At 44.3% G+C, this 19,822-nt stretch overlaps 1 protein-coding gene across 1 annotated transcript in view; it reads left to right on the top strand.

Annotated features, from left to right (window-relative positions):
- Positions 1-9,522, top strand: part of Msh2 (mutS homolog 2) — a 65,245-nt gene extending 55,723 nt beyond the window's left edge. The window contains exons 14-16 of the mRNA XM_045137640.1: positions 367-614; positions 2,921-3,096; positions 9,119-9,522. Of these exons, the coding sequence (XP_044993575.1) occupies positions 367-614; positions 2,921-3,096; positions 9,119-9,289 (595 nt within the window). The 3' untranslated portion in view covers positions 9,290-9,522. The remainder of the gene's footprint in view (positions 1-366; positions 615-2,920; positions 3,097-9,118) is intronic.
- The last annotated feature ends 10,300 nt before the right edge of the window (positions 9,523-19,822 follow it).

The raw sequence follows: 19,822 nt of genomic DNA, 5'->3' as shown, positions 1-19,822 counted from the left end.
GTGCTTAAAATTGCTGGGCGTGGTAGCGCACTCCTTTAATCCCAGCTCTCAGGAGGCAGAGGTAGGAGGATCACCGTGAGTTTGAGGCCATCTTGAGACTCCATAGTGCATTCTATCCAGGTGAGCCTGGGCTAGAGAGCAAGACCCTGCTTTAATCCCACCCTCACAAATAAGAAATTCTTTAAATTTTCAAGTTCTTACTTAATTTCCCAGACTGGCCTTCAACTCACTCTATAGCCCATGTGGACCTTGAACTCAATCCTTCTGGGTATTATTTCACCAGGCCCAGCCCAGTGTATTGCTTTAATTTTGTTTTCTTGTATTACCATATGTCGTAACATGTTTCTGTGTAATCATGCCTTTCAGGTCTGCAACCAGAGATTCCTTAATAATCATCGATGAATTGGGACGCGGAACCTCTACTTACGATGGCTTTGGGCTGGCATGGGCCATATCCGAATACATTGCAACAAAGATTGGTGCTTTCTGCATGTTTGCAACCCATTTTCATGAACTTACTGCTCTGGCCAGTCAAATACCAACTGTTAATAATCTACATGTCACGGCCTTAACCACTGACGACACCTTAACGATGCTCTACCAGGTAAAGAAAGGTGAGTGTATTTGAGTGACATCCCGATGGTACCAATCATCGTGCTTGGAGGATCAGGGATTGCAGTTCAGATACTTGTTTCTACTTTATTGATTGATTGATTGATTTCTGGTTTTTCGAGGTAGGGTCTCACTCTAGCTCAGGCTGACCTGAAATAAACTATGTTGTCTCAGGGTGGCCTCGAACTCACGTCGATCCTCCTACCTCTGCCTCCCGAGTGCCACCATGCCCAGATCTACTTTATTTTAATTGCCTCTTCTAATTGAAATTGTGTACTGTCCAGCTCTACAATACATGGCGTAAATAACTAGGCCAAAATGTTTTCATACAGTTGATCTATAATTGAGTCAAACCAAGGGTAAAATCTCTGCCAAGGCTCATTTTATACTGAAGGCAGCTGGGTAATCTACAGGTGAATTAGGTGGGTAAATCAGGCTCCATCGCTTGTGTCCAGTAATTCTTCATTGTATTGAGCTGGCTTTCTTGAATGATCACCTCTAGAAAATGATGTCAATAGATACAGTGACTAGACCATGCATTGGTAACATGTCAGTATCTTGAAATTTTGTTTTGGTTTTTCGAGGTAGGGTCTTGCTCTAGCCCAGGCTGACCTGAAATTCACTATGTAGTCTCAGGGTGACCTCGAACTCACAGCGATCCTCCTACCTCTGCCTCTTGAGTGCTGGGATTAAAGGTGTGCGCCACCACACCCGAGTTTTTTTTTTTTTTCACTTTTGTTTTAACTCCTAAAATATATTTTTTTATTTATTTGCAAGCAGAGAAAGATAGAAGAGAGACAGAGAGTGGGTGTACCAGGGCGTCTATTCACTGCAGATGAACTCTAGGTGCATGTGCCACTTTATGCATCTGGCATTATTACATGGGTTCTGGGGAATTGAACCCTGGTCCTTAGGCTTTGCAGGCAAGTGCCTTAACCGCTGAGCCATCCAACCCTAAATGCAACTTCTTTTTGTTTGTTTGTTCGCTTGGTTGGTTTTTTGAGGTAGTCTCCCTCTAGCCCAGGCTGACCTGGAATTCACTATGTTGTCTCAGGGTGGCCTTGAACTAATTCATAGTGATCCTCCTACCTCTGCCTCCCAAGTGCTGGGATTAAAGGCGTGCACCACCATGCCTGGCCCTAAATGCAACTCTTTATATATATATATATTTTTTCTTTTCACAATTTTTATTAACATTTTCCATGATTATAAAAAATATTCCATGGTAATACCCTCCCTGCCCTCCCCACACTTTCCCCTTTGAAATTCCATTCTCTATCATATAACCTCCCCATCTCAATCATTGTACTTACATATATACAATACCAACCTATTAAGGACCCTCCTCCCTTCCTTTCTCTTCCCTTTATATCTCTCTTTTAACTTACTGGCCTCTGCTACTAAGTACTTAAATGCAACTCTTTTTTTTTTTTCCACAGTGCAAAATATCAGGAGTGTTTATTTTATTTCATTATTATTTTATTGATGGTAGGTGGTTGGGTTTTTTGTATTCCTGATCCTCCTTAAATGCAACTCTTAGTGACTCTTACTTGTAGCCTATTTTAGTACTCAAGAATCAGATAAGTATAGAAGATTGTGGCTTTCTCCACCCCAAGATTCTAGATCTTTAAGAACTGTCAGGCGTGGTGACATATACCCTCAATCCCAGCATTCAGGAGGCAGAGGTAGGAGGCTCGCCATGAGTTTGAGGCCATCCTGAGACAACGTAGTGAGTTCCAGGTCAGCCTGAGCTCTTAGAGGGAGACGCTATTTCAAAAAATCACAAATAAATAAATAAATAATAAAAAGAATTAACTGTCACAGTCTGAGGAGAAGGCTCAGTGGATAAAGAACCTTCCATGTAAGCGAGAGTACCTGAGTTCAGATCCCCAGAACCCATGTAAAGATGCAGTGGTGGGTGTCTAATCCCCAGCACACTGTGGCAAGAAGGGAGGCAGAGGCGAGGGTCCGGAAGCTAGCCCCCAGCCGTGAACAGTGAGAGACCCTGCCTCCAGGTGAAAGGCGAAGACAGACCGACAGGAGTCCACACACCAAAAAAAGAAAGAAGTCGTCATCTGTCAAGCTTTTCTTTGCTATTCTTTTCCTGTGCCAAATCACTGGCACTTTTAATTGGAGGCTTAATTAGAATTCTTTTATCTAAGTTACTCGGAAGCATTTGGCTAATGTATTTGAAATAATCTAAAATTAAGTTTCCTAATGACAAAGTGAAAGAGAAAGATCAATTCTGTCCGCATAAATGCTGTCTCTCTACCCTGCCCCCAACCCCCTCCCCCCCCACTCTTGTTAGGTGTCTGTGATCAGAGTTTTGGGATTCATGTTGCCGAGCTTGCCAACTTCCCTAAGCATGTAATAGATTGTGCCAAACAGAAAGCCCTGGAACTTGAAGAGTTTCAGAAGATCGGAATTTCACAAGCACGCGACGAAATGGAGCCATCAGCAAAGAAACGCTACCTGGAAAGAGAGGTGCGCCCGTTTGCTTTTGTGATTGCTTGATGGCCTTTGTGGTGTGGGCACCATGTAGCCAGGAACAGTTTCCTGTGTGCTCTTTGATCGTTCTGCTGGCTTTCACTCATAACCACAAGTCCATGTGTGTCATCTTGATGTATGAACCACCTCCATCAGTAAGAGGAAAATGTGGGGGGGGTGTCTAGCCTAGTGGTAGAGTGTCTGCTTAGCACGTGTGAGGCCCTGGGTCCACTACCACCCCCCACCCTCCCTCCATTGATAGTACTTGAAGTTCCAGATTTTATAGCAGGAGTCAAAGATTAATCTAGATTTAAAGTTATTTAAAAAAAAAAAGGCCGGGCATGTTGGCGCACGCCTTTAATCCCAGCACTCGGGAGGCAGAGGTAGGAGGATCGCCGTGAGTTCGAGGCCACCCTGAGACTACATAGTGAATTCCAGGTCAGCCTGGGCTACAGTGAGACCCTACCTTGAGAAAAAGGAGAGATGCCATGGCAGTTAAGGGTATTCTGCATGCAAAGCTGGCCAACCCCGGGTGCAGTCCCCCAGGACCCAGGTAAAATCCAGACGCCCAAAGTGGTTCATGCCCCTGGAGCTCATTTGTAAAGGCAAGAGGTCCTAACATCCCCTTACTCTCTCAACTAAATAAAAATGTTTAATTAAAAAATGACTTAGGGGCCTGGAGAGATTGCTTAGCAGTTAAGGCACTTGCCTGCAAAGCAAAAGGACCTTGGTTCAATTGCCAAGGACCCACGTAAGCTAGATGCACAAGGGGGCACATGCATCTGGAGTTTGTTTGCAGTGGCTGGAGGCCCTGGCGCACCCATTCTCTCCCTCTCTCCCCTTCTCTCTGACTGTGTTTCTGTCTATGTAATAAATAAATAAAAATAAAAAGATGATTTAGGGATGGGTATGGGGGTGCACACCTTTAATCTTAGCACTTGGGAGGCAGGAGTTGGGTCGCTGTGAGTTGGAGGCCATCCTGAGACTTCATAGTGAATTCCAAGTCAGTCTGGGCTGACCAACCTTGAAGAAATAAGATAAAATAAATGATTTAGGGGCTGGGACTGATGGCTCACTGGTTAAAGGCACTTGTTTGCAATGTCTGGTGGCCAGGGTTCAGTTCCCTAGTACCCACATAAAAGGTGGCATATGCATATGGAGTTCGTTTGCATTGGTAGGAGACACTGGCGTGCCATTCTCATTCATATTCTCTCTCTCTTTCCCCGCCTTTGCTTACAAATAAATTTAAAAAAAATCAAAAAGCTGTAGACATACAGTTGAGTTTTGACTTAAGCTAATAACGAAGACATTCTGTGTGGTGGTGCATGCCTTTCGCCTCGGCTCTCGGGAGGCTGCGCGGTAGCAGGAGTGCAGTGAGTTCAAGGCCAGCCTGGGCCATAGGATAAGCTCCAGGTCATTCTGAGCTCAGTGAGATCATGTCTTGAGAAAACAATAACAAGGGCTGGAGAGATGGCTTAGCGGTTAAGCGCTTGCCTGTGAAGCCTAAGGACCCCAGTTTGAGGCTCGCTTCCCCAGGTCCCACGTTAGCCAGATGCACAAGGGGGCGCACGCGTCTGGAGTTCGTTTGCAGAGGCTGGAAGCCCTGGCGCGCCCAGTCTCTCTCTGCCTCTATCTGTCTTTCTCTCTGTGTCTGTCGCTCTCAAAGAAAGAAAGAAAGAAAGGAAGGGAGGGAGGGAGGGAGAAAGAAAGAAAGAAAGAAAGAAAGAAAGAAAGAAAGAAAGAAAGAAAGAAAGAAAACAATAACAAAGAAAGGAAATTGCTTAATAATTTCTGCTCTCTAGTTGTTGAGGATATAGTTAAGTAGGTAAGAGTAATTAATGTGTCTTTGAGTATTAAGGCTTCTGTGGTAAATATTTATTAAAGAAAGCTGTTGTAGGCAGGATGTTTATTCTCAGAAATGCACCTTATGTTGGGCCTTCTGAATGAACGGGTCAGATTGAGATGTTCCCACTGAATGTACAACATATGCCTAATTTGTTTCTTCTTATTATTCTCCTTTTTTAAAATTACAAGCTTGCTTGTTAATAATAAAAATGAGAGGAACTTGATGCCCTGCTTGGTCTTGGCAACACTATGGCATACATTGTGGTCGCTTTTTACTTGTCATATGTTTAGCTTTTACTCAGTGATTTTTTTTCCTCTCTCTTCAGGAGAGATGGTTGCTATATAAGTTGGAGAAATCTATCATAACTGGCTCATAAATTTAGATGTGGAAGGTTGCCATCCGGAGCATGAAATGGTTTTTATATCATCACTTTACTTAATACATCAAACTCTTCGCTCCTGATGATTTGGCAAACTGTCTTATGTAATTCCTGATTTCCAGTTAAAACCTAAGTCATGTATGTCATGTTTCCAGTCCCATGAGCCAGCCTCCTCCGTGGTGGGGTTGCAGTACTGACGGTTAGTGGTTGCTGGCGGCGGTGGGAGGTCATGGTCTCCAGTGGGGGAGCTGGTGCACTGCCCAGGCGCCACTGAGTAAGCCCGCACCCGAGCTCCTGCAGGTGGCCCCAGTCAATTAAGTCAGAGGGTCAAGCACATGAGTAGGAAGGGAACTAATTGAGAAGGAGGAGTTTAGTGACATTGGGTGGGAGATAAGATAACTTGGGGTGAATATGATCAAAATACATCACACACATAACAGTTGCCTCCTCCCCCAGCCCCAGAACAGACGCTCGGAAGCGCCGCGCTGCTCTCTGAGCTGCTCCTGTCACGCGCGCTGCCCTGGGCTTTATGCTCACTCTTTTTTTTTTTTTTTTTTTAAAGATTTTTATTTATTTGAGAGTGACAGAGAGAAAGAGGCAGATAGAGAGTGAGAGAGAGAATGGGCGCGCCAGGGCTTCCAGCCACTGCAAACGAACTCCAGACGCGTGCGCCCCCTTGTGCATCTGGCTAACGTGGGTCCTGGGGAATTGAGCCACGAACCGGGGTCCTTAGGCTTCCCAGGCAAGCGCTTAACCGCTAAGCCATCTCTCCAGCCCTTTTTAATATTTTTTATTTATTTATTTGAGAGCAACAGACACAGAGAGAAAGACAGAGAGAGGGAGAGAGAGAGAATGGGCACGCCAGGGCTTCCAGCCACTGCAAAGGAACTCCAGACGCGTGCGTCCCCTTGTGCATCTGGCTAACGTGGGACCTGGGGAACCGAGCCTTGAACCAGGGTCCTTAGGCTTCACAAGCAAGCGCTTCACCACTAAGCCATCTCTCTAGCCCTATGCTCACTCTTCATAAGTGCTCTTGTATGTTTTGAAGTTTCAAAATTAAAAGATACATGCAACTTGCTATTAGTCTATAAATTTTTGACTTTAGTACCCTTGATGGCAGTGCTTTTTATTTTGTTTCACAAGCACCGTTAACTGCTTTGCCATCTCTCCAGCACCCCTGTTTAAAAAACGTGCGTGTGTGTGGAGTTCTGAAGACAACTGGAGGTGTCTGCCCCACCTTGCTGCACATTTGAGACAAGGTCTCTTGCCGCCGCTGCAAATGGTTGTATGCTTCAGATTCTCCAGGCTTGTTCTCCCATTGTGATTGGGATCACAGAGGCACACACAACTTTGCTTGCATCCAGCTACAGCTCGATGGAGTGGGTGCTGGACAATTAAATCCGTATCAGCATGCTTGGCAAGCATGTGCCTTTAACAGCTGAGCCATCTTCCCAGCCCTTGTTATTTTGTTTTGTTTTGTTTATTTATTTGAGAGTGACAGACAAACAGAGAGAGAGAGAGAGAATGGGAGCGCCAGGGCCTCCAGCCACTTCAAACAAACTGCAGATGCATACGTCCCCCTTGTATATCTGGCTCATGTGGGTCCTGGGGAATTGAGCTTCGAACCAGGGTCCTTAGGCTTCACAGGCAAGCGCTTAACTGCTAAGCCAACTCTCTAGCCCCTACTTGTGTCATTTTTTGAGACAGAGTCTCACTCTATAGTTCAAGCTGTCCTAGAACTCAGGATTGGGTCCTGTGATTCCAGCTGTAATCCACCATACCTGGCTTTCTAAATGGAGAAGCATTTCTAATTAGCAGTTGGATATCTGCTTCCTACCTGTAAGATGCTTATTTGTAGTCAGGTGCGGTGGCTCATGCCTTCAATCTTAGTTGAGGTAGGAGGATTGCCTTGAGTTCCAGGTCAGCCTGCGCTAGAGTGAGGCGTTGCTTAAAAAAAAAGAGAGGCTCATGCCTTTAATCCCAGTAGTTAGGAGGCAGAAGTTTGAGGACTATTGTGAGATCGAGGCCACCCTGAATGAAACTGCATTGTAAATTCCAGATCAGCCTGCAATAGAGCAAAACCCTGCCTCGAAAAAAAATTGGAGGGATGGCTTAGCAGTTAAGTCTTCTGCCTGACACACCAAAAGATTCAGGTTCAATTCCCCAGGACCCGTGTAAGCCAGATGCACAAGGGTGCGCATATGTCTGGAGTTTGTTTGTAGTAGCTGGAAGCCCTGGTGTATCTATTTTCTCTTTCTCTTTCTCTCACTCAAGTAAAGAAAAATAAATATATTTTTAAAAATGAAGCTGGGCGTGGTGGCCCACACCTTTAATGCAGCACTTGGGAGGCAGAGGTAGGAGGATCACCATGAGTTCGAGGTCAGCCTGAGACTACGTAGTGAATGAGTTCCAGGTCATCCTGGGCTAGAGTAAGACCCTACCCCCCCCCCAAAAAAAGAAAACAAAACTTATCATTTATCTTTTAAATATTATTGGTTCCCTTAGACTGTTTAGTTCTGCCTCGCATATAATGGTTAAACATTGACATAATACTTACTCTTTGCTAGATCTGTTCTAAACACTTTAAATATTTAGATGTGGGCTGGAGGGATGGCTTAGCAGTTAAGGTGTTTGCCTGCAGAGTCAAAGGACGCAGGTTCCATTCCCCAGGACCCACATGAGCCAGAGGCACAAGGGGGCATGCACGTGTCTGGAGTTTGTAGTGTCTGGAGGCCTTGGTGCGCCCTTTCTCTCTCTCTCGTTCTCTGTCAAATAAATAAAAGTAAAAATAAAATGATTAAATATTTAGATGGCATAACAGAAGTGTGAGGTACTGATACCCCATTTTACAGATGAGAAATGTGAAGTCAAGGAACTTGCCCAAGGGTCACGTAGCTAGTGATAACCATGCGTTGGTACAGAAATAACTGGGCAGTGAAAAAGTAAAAGGAGGGCCTGAGAAGAAGACTCAGCAGTTAAAAAGTTAAAAGCATTTGTTTGCAAAACCTGCCTGCCCAGGTTCAATTCCTAAACCACATAAACAGACACAAAAATTGTGCCCTGCAGTATAAGCATCTGGTATTCGTTTGTAGTAGCAAATAAACACATTTGCTTATTTGCACAGCCACACACACACACACACACACACACACACACAGTGAAATGAAAAATCCTAAGTGCACATTAATGCATGTGAGAATGATTAGTGATTGTTTGTACCTTAAAGTATTCTTGTAAACCCTGAGTTCTTTCTTTCAGTTCAAGAAAATTAAGTTTATATATCAATTATCAAAGCAGAGGGACTTAGAAACTATTAAATTTCTATTTCTTTGCCATTAGATGAAAATAAATTGGTGTCATCTTGATGACTTCCTACAAAGAAAGGCAAAGCACATGAACATTTTTGTTGCACATTCTAAACATTTTATGCCCATTTGTATTAAGAATGTTCTTAAGGGGCTGGAGAGATGGCTTAGCGGTTAAGGCGTTTGCCTGTGAAGCCAAAGGATCCAGGTTCAATTTCCCCAGGACCCATGTAAGCCAGATGCACAAGGGGCACATGCGAATAGAGTTTGTCCGCAGTGGTTAGAAGGCCCTGGCTGGCGCACCCATTTTCTCTCTATCTTCTATCTCTCTCTCTCTCTGCTCATAAATAAATAAATAAATTTTTTAAAAGAATGTTCTTAAAATACTGAGTGTCATGTTTAGATTGAAATACAGTGAAACGGTTTATTTTTGTCTAGTGTGACTTTTTAAGACATAATAATTACTTTGATGCTTAACTTGTATTTCAGCAAGGTGAAAAAATTGTTCTGGAGTTTCTGTCCAAGGTGAAGCAAATGCCCTTTACTGAAATGTCAGCAGAAAACATCACGATAAAGTTAAGGCAACTGAAAGCTGAGGTGATAGCAAAGAACAACAGTTTCGTTAACGAAATCATTTCACGAATAAAGGTCTCTACATGAGAAGACTCAACCCGTGGAATGAAGACAGAATGGACGAGCCGTTGTCCATAAGACTTGGGGGTTGTTCCGTATTAACCTTTATACCACAGTATAACCGGTGTGTCCACTTTCAATACAGTATAGCAATGCTTCCGTCGAGAGCTGTAACTCAGGACTGATTAGATGGCCGTGGGCAGTAGTATGCATTATGCCAAACTTTATAAATAAAATCACGTAGTTGATGGAATTTCAAATGCCTTGTGTTTCTTTGCAATGATGTTTACCCAATAAGTAAATACTCAGAGACTTAGGGAAAGGGAGGAATCTTAAAGCTGAAGGACATGGAGCTCATTTCCAGCAAGTCTTACAAGGCCTGTCTGGGACTAGAGATATGGCTCAGCAGTTAAAGGTGCTTTGCAAGTAAGTGCCTTTATCCATTGAACCTTCTCTGTAGCCCCCCCCCCCCAAAAAAAAAATGTTTTCATGTTTTTGGATTTGGGCAAAATTTGTGTCACTCAAAATTCATTCAGTTAGCACGTTTAGCAATATTAAAGTTAATGTCTTTCTCGGTTGGGGAGAGGGCTTAGCGGTTAAGGCATTTGTCTGCAAAGCCAAAGGATCCTGGTTTGATTCCCGAGGACCCACATAAGCCAGATGCACAAGGAGGCACATGCGTATGGAGTTCGTTTTCAGTGGCTGGAAGCCCTGGGATTGCTTATTCTCTCTCCCTCTTCACCCCTTTCTCTCTCAATATAAATAAATAAAATACATTTAAAAAATTAATGTCTTTTGCTGGGTGTGGTGGCATGTGTCTTTAATCCCAGCAAAAGAAAAAAGTCAATGTCTTTCATTAACTGGCACCAGAACGGCTGGAGAGGGCTTTGTGATTAGGGTGTTTGCCTTCAAAACCAAAGGACCTCAGTTCGATTCCCCAGGACCCACGTAAGGCAGCTGCACAAGGGGGCGCATGCATCTGGAATTTGTTTGCAGTGGCTGGGAACCCTGGAGTGCCTGTTCTTTGTCTTTCTGTCTCGCTCAAAAAATAACAAAACAACAACCAAGAAAACAGAAAGTGAAGAGGAAATCCTTTCCGGGAGAATGCTGGAACCACCTAAAATATTGAAGAACTTAACATCCTGATCAAATGACTCTTTTTTAAAAAATATCAGAGATCTTTGGCTTTTAATTTATTCAGTTAAGGGGAGAGGATGGGCACATAAGTGTCTCTACTGCAGACTCTAGACACATTCTCCATCTTGTGTATCTGGCTTACAAGGGTACTGGGGAATTGAACCTGGGTCTTTAGGCTTCGCAGGCAAGTACATTAACCATGGAACCATTTCTCCAGCCCACAAATGACTTCTTTCTTCAAAAAAATCCCTAAGGGGCTGGAGAGATGGCTCCGCAGTTAAGGCACTTACCTGCAAAGCTTAACAACCTAGGTTCGATTCCCCGGTACCATATAGGGCCAGATGCACAAGGTAGCACACGTACCTGGAGTTTGTCAGCAGCAGCTCGAGGCCCTGGTGTACCCATTCTCTCGTCCTCTCTCTTTCTGCTTAGAAATAAACAAAAAGAATTTTTTAATCACTAAGAGAGGGGTATGTAAAAAGGCCTCATAAACTTCAGTATCAAGAAAACAATTATTGGGGGCTGGAGAGATGCTTCAGTGGTCACGGGGGCTTGCTTGCGGTGTAACTGCCTGAATTCTCTTCCCCAGTATACCCACATAAGAACAAATGCACAAAACGGTACATGTGTCTGAAATTCTTTTGGAGTGCCAAGAGGCTGTGGTGTGACTTCTTCCCCCCTCCCCCTGCTTACAAATAAGTAACTAAAAACAAAAATAAATTTAAAAACGTTTATATAAAGGAGATCCAAAACCTACCTGGAGGACAAGAAAAGATAGCCGACCGCCCACCATGAGACGTGCTGCCTATACCTCATCAGCTGGGGCCCAGAGACACCACAGAGGAAGCAGTGACGGGAGCACAGCTCTCGCTGCCAGTCTGACAACCAGCTCCAGGGAGATGACGACAGACAGTGTGGCTGATGACCCATCAAAGCAGAAACTTGGAGGCTGCAGGGAAAACTCGGCACTAAATCAGACTGCTGCCATGTCTTCCTTGGCTCAGGAAATACTGCAGAAGAGGTAGAACAATTGTAAGACCCACAGAGTAGGTGAGAATACACTGATACACAGTCACCCTTCCCTCTTCCCCTCCCACTCCCCCAGAGAATGATAGGCCTTGATCCCCACGGTGAATACCAACAACCACACTGAGGAGGGCCATCGGGGAGGGGATATAGAATTTAACCTTTCGTAAAAATAAAAAATTTAGAGCCAGGCGTGGTGGTGTGTGCCTTTAATCCCAGGAAATTTATATATATACAAATAAATTTTATATATATATATATATATATATATATATATATATATATATGTAAATAAATAAATTAAGGCCCAGTGAGGTGGCACACGCCTTTAATCCCAGCACTCGGGAGGCAGAGGTAGGAGGATCGCTGTGAGTTCGAGGCCACCCTGAGACTACATAGTGAATTCCAGGTCAGCCTGTTCTATAGTGAGACCCTACCTTGAAAAACAACAGCAACAAAAAGTATATAAACCAGGCCTGGTGAAACACGCCGTTAATCCCAGCGCTCAGGAGGCTGAGGTAGGCGGCTCGCTGAGTTTGAGGCCATCCTGGACAGATTGAGTTCCAAGGTCAGCCTGACCTAGAGTGAGACCCTATCTAGAAAAAGAACCCAATTGACCTAATCTCCCTGTACCCTCTGTCCCCAATTACTCTACTGCTGAGCTTCCCCTCCCCTTTTTTTCCTCCCATACGTGATGGTATGCTGATGGGGCCCAACATTATGCAGCTACTGTGCAGACAATGACAGCCACTGGTGAGCTCACGGATGCAATGGTCATTGTATGTCTGCAGAACAGTATTTTAAGTTACTCCTCAGCCCTAGCTCTTACATTCTTTCCTCCACCGATGGTCCCTGAACCTGGGAAGGTGTCAGAGATGTCTCATTAAGTGCTGGACAATCTCCTGTCACTTATCAGCAATTTGAGGAGGTTTATTTATTTTTTCTTTTTTAAAAAAAAAAATATTTATTTGCAAGCAGAGAGAGAAAAGAGGAAGAGCAACAGACGCATGTGCCACTTTGTGCCTCTGGCTTACGTGGGGCCCTGGGGAATCGAACCTGGGTCGTTTGGCTTTGCAGGCAAGCACCTCAACCGCTAAGCCACCCCTCTAGCCTTTGAGGAGGAGGTTTGAGTCTCCAGTAACCCACCCTCTGGAACGAGAAACTTCGGCTAGGGAGGAACAACTAAATGTCTGGTAAATGGTTATATTATGCCCGCCAAACTGCCCTCTAAATATTTACATTTACACCTATATATTTAATGCCACTGTCACTGTTGGTTAGAGAAGCTTCTCTTTTCAGATGGTAGCGACCCATGGGGTAGCTCAAAACTCACTAAAGCCGTAAGAAGTGACAGTGTCCAGTACTAAATGAGATGTCTTTGTCACACCCTCCAAGGCTCAGGGATCATGAAGAGGTGGCTACAGGAAGGGAAGAATGCTTACAAGCTGTTAATCCAGTCACAAAGTGACCTTGACATTCATGACTTCACAGTGGCTGATGCTACCTCAAATAATAGGGGATGGGCTGGAGAGATGGTTTACCAGTTAAGCACTTGCCTGTGAAGCCTAAGGACCCCAGTTCGAGGCTCGATTTCCCAGGACCCACGTTAGCCAGATGCACAAGGGAGCGCACGCGTCTGGAGTTCGTTTGCAGTGGCTGGAGGCCCTGGCGCGCCCATTCTTTCTCTCTCTCTGCCTCTTTGTCTGTTGCTTTCAAATAAACAAACAAAAAAATAGGAGGGGAAAAATAATGACATCAAATAGAACTAGTTAGAAAAAGGGATCCAGTGATGGGGGAGGGTGTTGAGAGGAGATTAAGATCATGGTGTATTGTCTATGGAGCTTGTCAATAAAAGTGATTAAAAAATAAAAAACAATCCTCCCCCCCCATAAAAATAAATTTTAACCAAATGTGAGAGCAGCATTAGTGGGCATAAAGATAGAATATTTAGAGGGAAATTTGGTGGGCATACTATATCCACTTAGCTGAACAACAGTAGTAGCTTACCCCACAAGGGCTTGAGACCGTCCCAGCCGTAAGATGTTGACTAGGTTTTCTGTCGGGCATAATTTCCTTCTGAGCCTCAAATCCAAGTAAAGGCACTGGTTATCCCTCTAAGAGATACACCGCTCTTGCACTAGTGAGTCCATCTTGCCTCGCTGGCCAGTTGTGTTGCTTGCAGGGCCCACTGCTGATTAAGACTTGATGGGGGCTGCAGAGATGGCCTAGTGGGTAAAGCACTTCCTGCAAAGCCTAAGGACCCAGGTTTGATTCCCCAGGGTCCATGTAAAGCCAGATGCACCAGGTGGCACATGTGTCTGGAGTTTGTAGTGGCTAGAGGCCCTGGCGTGCCTATTCTCTCTCTCTCCCTGCAACTAACTAAATAAATAAAATGTTTTTGAAAATGAGACTGTTGGGCTTAGCTGGTAAGCGCTTGCCTGTGAAGCCTAAGGACCCAGGTTCGAGGCTCGGTTCCCCAGGTCCCACGTTAGCCAGATGCACAAGGGGGCGCACGCGTCTGGAGTTCGTTTGCAGTGGCTGGAGCCCTGGCGCGCCCGTTCTCTCTCTCTCTTTCTCTGTCAAGTAAATAAAAATAAAATATTTTGTGAAAATGAGACTGTTGATGGCTTTTGTCTGCAGAACACGTCCCAGCACTATGGCACCTCGCTATGGCACCTCTTGGATGGGAGGAGGCTCCCAACTTGGCTCCTGCTTGATTTCTCTGTGTCCTACAACTGAAGCGCGCGTCTTTTCAGCAATAGGGTCTTCCCTCCTAGTTCTGTTGGGCCATCAAGAGCCGTGAAAATAACCTATCATGTTTTGAAAGCATTAGGTTCCGCTGGCCAGCAACTCACTGGAGGTTATCCCATCTCTAGCTTGATACTGCACATTTTTAGAAGTACATGTTCTGGGCTGTAGGGATGGCTCAGCAGTTAGGTGTTTGCCTGGGAAGCCTAAGGACCCAGGTTAGGTTCCCCAGGACCCATGTAAGTCAGATGCACAAGGTGGCATGTCGGGAGCCATAGAGCAAAAGCCTCTCCATTTTGCCTGGGCCTGCTCATAAACTGACTCATTACTCAGAAAGCTGGTCCATCCAGCTTTCTGCTAGGTACTTCTGGAACTGCTCAGCAGACTACTTACAGAATCTTATCTTTTGCAAAAAGCCAGTTTATGGGTAGGATGTGAAATCTGGTGCAGTCAGGATGTTAAGCCAGTTGGGCAAGATTAGATGAACACCTAATTACATCCCCTCTAGGTTTCCTGACAAGTCCTTGCTCTGGCCACGTCCCCTTCCCCCTACAACTCCTTTCCCTGACCACATCCCCTTCCCCCTATATAAACCTATGTGTAAGAATAAACTCTCAAGGCCGTGACAAATGTCTAGCATGGTCTCCTTCTTGTGTCTGTTTGCCTACTTTCATTCAGGTTGATTTTCACCTCGCTTCTTTGTTTGATTCCCTGCTGGCCAGGGCAGTGGCACATGTATCTGGAGTTTGTTTGCAGTGGTTGGATGCCCTGGCACACCCATTGTCTCTATCTGCTTGTCTCTCTAAATGGAGAAAAAAAACATTTAAAAATATGTATTATGGGGCTGGAGAGATGGCTTAGCAGTTAAGGCACTTGCCTGTGGCGCCTAAGCACCCAGGTTCAATTCTCCAGAACCCACATAAGCCAGATGCACAAGCTGGCACATGCATCTGGAATTTGTTTGCAATGACTAGAGTCCCTGGAGTGCTCATTCTCACCCTTTCTCTACTCCCTTATAAATAAATTAAATAAAAAATGTATTCTGGCTAGGGAAATGGCTCAGCAGCAGTTAAAGGTGCTTACTTAAAAATAATGATTGTGGAGCCGGGCGTGGTGGCGCACGCCTTTAATCCCAGCACTCAGGAAGCAGAGGTAGGAGGATCACCGTGAGTTCGAGGCCACCCTGAGACTTCATAGTGAATTCCAGGTCAGCCTGGGCCAGAGTGAGACCCTACCTTGAAAAAAACAAAAACAAAAAAATGATTGTGGGCTAGAGAGATGGCTTAGTGGTTAAAGTGCTTGCTTGTAAAGTCTAAGTACTCACGTTTGAATCTCCAGGTCCATGTAGCCAGATGCACAGTGATGCAAGCATGCAATGCTGCACATGTGCACAAGGGGGCGCCCGCGGCTGCAGTTTGTTCTCAGCAGCTGAAGGCCCTGGTGTGCTCATTCTCTCTCTCTGTCATAATAATAAAAATAATAACGAAGTAAAAGCTTTTCCCTTCAGTTTCATGGTGTTTCATACCAAAGCAGTCAGTTTATCTGTCCTTTAGACTTTGATTTGCTTTAAATATTTATTTATTAAAAATATTTATTTACTCTCTCTGCCTCTCTCTCTCTCAAAATAAAAATAATTATTATAGATATGTTGGTATAGCCTGCCTAAGATTCACCTGTTTTCAGCTGTCTTGGGTAAGACATAACATTGTTTTATGTTAATTCTGATAGCCTTAATAAACATCTGATTGTTATATATTTCACTTGTCTGAATGTGTCTTACTCTTTCCAAATGCATTTGTAATGGGTTATATCAAAACAAAATGGTTTTCGTTCAACTACATTCTGCTCTATTCCTTTTGTTTATTTGTTTTCTGAGGTAGGGTCTCATTCTAGCCCAGGCTGACCTAGAAATCACTATGTATTCTCAGGGTGGCCTTGAACTCACAGCAATCCTCCTACCTCTGCCTCCCAAGTGCTGGGATTAAAGGTGTGCGCTACCACGCCTGGCCTGCTCTATTCTTTGAGTTTTTAATTTATTGCATTTATTGAGAAAAAGAGAGAGAAGCAGATAGATAGAATGGGTGCATGGGCACACCAGGGCTTTCAGCCACTGTAAACTCAAGATGCAAAGCGCCACTTTGTGCATCTGGCTTATGTGGGTCCTGGGGAATCGAACCTTGGTCCTTTGGCTTTGCAGGCAAACCCTTAATTACTAAACTATCTTTCCAGCCCCTCTGCTCTATTCATTCTTGTTGTTGTTTTTTTTTTTTTTTTCAAGGCAGGGTCTCGCTCTAGCCCAAGCTAACCTGTCTCCCAGGAATCCTCCTCCCTCTGTCTCCTGAGTGCTGGGATTAAAGGCGTGTGCCACCACGCCCAGCCTTCTGATTCAACTGTTTTAATCAAGAGCTTACTATTTGTTGTCTCAGTTCTGATATCTCCAGTTCATTGTTTATAAATCTCCCCCTCCACTACCCCCCCTCCCCCCGCCATGGTGAGGATGAAACCCAGGGCCTTGCACTTGCTAAGCAAGCACTCATCCACTGAGCGAAGTCCCCAGGCCCTTTAAATAACTGAATTCTTGAGTCATACTCCCTGTTACAGGGTACAGCCTCATGCTCAAACAGTGGCCCCCCCATCCACCAGAAATGGCCGCAAGCTCCCCTCTTCCTGGGATCCATGTGCTTCCAACCATCCCTGGTTAACTGAGACCAAGATTAAATGAATAGTTTCTTTACTTGTAGCCTTTCCTTTTCTTCTCAGTGTGGGTAACAAGCCATCAGCCACATGCAAGCCACTAGAATGTGCCTTGAAAAACTGGGGTTCCCTTCACCCACGGAGCCTAAAGAAAAAAAAATGTCTGATATTCTTCTATCGCACTGTCTGGCCAACCTGCAAACTAGAAGATGGGGAAAGATGGCTTGGCTTCCTGAGCAACATATTAATTATAATACTATTTCACAATTAGACCAATACTGTCATCAAAACTAACAGTCAGGGGCTGGAGACATGGCGTAGCCATTAAGTGCTTGTGTGTGAAGCCTAAGGACCCTGGTTCAAGGCTCGATTCCCCAGGACCCACATAAGCCAGATGCGCAAGGTGTCACATGCTTCTGGAGTTTGTTTGCAGTGTCTGGAGGCCCTGGTGTGCCCATTCTCTCTGACTCTGTCTCCCTCTTTCTCAGTAAAATAAAATAAATTTTTTTCAAATAAAATAAAATAATTTTTTTTCTTTTCAACTTTTTTTATTAACAACTTCCATGATTATAAAAAATATCCCATGATAATACCCTGCCCCCCCCCCACTTTCCCCTTTGAAACTCCACTCTCCATCATATCCCCTCCCCCTCTCAATCAGTCTCTTTTATTTTGATGTCATGATCTTTTCCTCCTATTATCTTGTGTAGGTAGTGTCAGGCACTGTGAGGTTATGGATATGCAGGCCAATTTGTGTCTGTGTTGAGCATGTTGTAAGGAGTCCTACCCTTCCTTTGGCTCTTACATTCTTTCCACCATCTCTTCCGCAATAGCCTTGGAAGGTGTGATCAAGATATTGCAGTACTGAGCACTCCTGTCACTTCTTTCCAGCACCATGATGCCTTCTGAGTCATCCCAAGGTCACTGCCATCTGAAAAGAGAAGATTCTCTACCAAAACTGAGAGTAGCATTAATATAAGGGTATAAACATGAAGAAAAGTGTTTACTGGGCAATTTGATAAGCATAGTATATACATTTAGCCAGACAGCAGCAGACGTTACACCCCTAGGGCTCATGACTACCCCTGTTTTAAATTTTCAGCATCAGGGATATATTCCCTCCCATGGAGCAGGCCTCTAGTCCAATTAAAGGGCAGTTAGTTTCCACCATGACAGACATGCCAATTAAAAAAATACATATTTTTAAAATGGTCAGAAAGACTGGAGGGATAGCTTAGTGGTTAAGTCGTTTGCCTACAAAGCCAAAGGACCCAGGTTCAATTCCTCAGGACCCATGGTGTTAGCTAGTTGCACAAAGGGGCTCACGCAATGGGAATTCATTTGCAGTGGCTGGAGGCCCTGGCGTGCCCATTCTCTCACATTCTCTCTCTCTCTTTCTCTGTCAAATTATTAAATAAATAAAATTTTTTTAAATATGGTCAGAAAATTCTTACGTACAAATGCTGTTTATATGAAGAGAAAATCCAGATATTTGCAAAACCTGTAAAGTAGACCTTGCATGTGCTATGCCCTTGACTAAGGAGACCAATTTAGAGTCCCCCCAAATCAGAACTCTCCTCCCAATCCCCAGAGACCTCTCAATCTACAACCACTCCCCCACCCCCCGTCTCCCACGTGAGAGGCCAGTTTCCTTATTTCCCTTCTGAGAAGTAACAGGAGGAGTTGGCACCAACCAAAACCCGTGTCTCATTAGCTTTGAGATCTCAGGCAAACAAAAACCAATCTAGGTAAATAGTCAGATGAGCCCAATCCCAAACCAAACCAAAACCATAATTTATAGTATATGATGCTATAGTCAATTGCTCTTAGGGGGATGTTATAATTTCAGCCTTATGTTTTCAAAGGTATAACTTCAAAGTATGATTTTTGCATTCTACACTTTTTTGGGTTGTTGTTTGTTCTTTGAGGTAGGATCTCACTCTAGCCCGGGCTGACCTGGAATTCACTCTGTAGTCTCAGGATGGCCTCGATCTCACTGTGATCCTCCCACCTCTGCCTCCTGAGTGCTGGGATTAGAAGCGTGCGCCACCACTCCGGGCTTAAAATTCCACACTTTCAACCTGGCTTTGTGGATTGGTGTAATAGTAGCAGTTTCTAGCAACAGTAAAGAGGAAGCCACGTGTTGGGAATCTGTGGTCAGATTAAATGATGTATGCATATTATTTAATAAAAGATTTATATATAGCAGGGCTGGAGAGATGACTTAGCGGTTAAGGCATTTGCCTGCAAAACCAAAGGACCCAGGCTTGATTGCCCAGAACCCACATAAGCCAGAGGCACAAAGGGCACATGTATTGAGTTTGTTTGCAATGGATAGAGGCCCTGGTGTGCCCATTCTCTCTCTGTCTGTCTCTCTTCTCCCCCTCTCTTTCTCTCTCTCTCTCTGTTTGCAAATAAATAAATAAAAATTTAAAAACTTAAAAAAAAACAAAAAAGATCTATAGCAAATATTTTTTTTAAATTTTTTTTTTAAATTTATTTATTTGAGAGCGACAGACACAGAGAGAAAGACAGAGGGAGAGAGAGAGAATGGGCGCGCCAGGGCTTCCAGCCTCTGCAAACGAACTCCAGACGTGTGCGCCCCCTTGTGCATCTGGCTAACGTGGGACCTGGGGAACCGAGCCTCGAACCGGGGTCCTTAGGCTTCACAGGCAAGCTCTTAACCGCTAAGCCATCTCTCCAGCCCCAAATATTTATTTTATTTTATTTTTTTCTCAATTTTTACTAACATTTTTCATGATTATAAAAAGTATCCCATGGTAATATCCTTCCCCCCACTTTCCCCTTTGAAATTCCATTCTCCATCATATATCCTTCCCATCTCAATCAGTCTCTCTTTTATTTTGATGTCATGGTCTTTTCCTCCTCTTATGATGGTCTTGTGTAGGTAGTGTCAGGCACTATGAGGTCATGGATATCCAGGCCATTTTATGT

Source organism: Jaculus jaculus, chromosome 18, assembly GCF_020740685.1.
Source record: "Jaculus jaculus isolate mJacJac1 chromosome 18, mJacJac1.mat.Y.cur, whole genome shotgun sequence".
In the NCBI taxonomy this organism is placed as follows: Eukaryota; Metazoa; Chordata; class Mammalia; order Rodentia; family Dipodidae; genus Jaculus; species Jaculus jaculus.
This window is presented reverse-complemented; position numbering and strand designations above follow the sequence as displayed.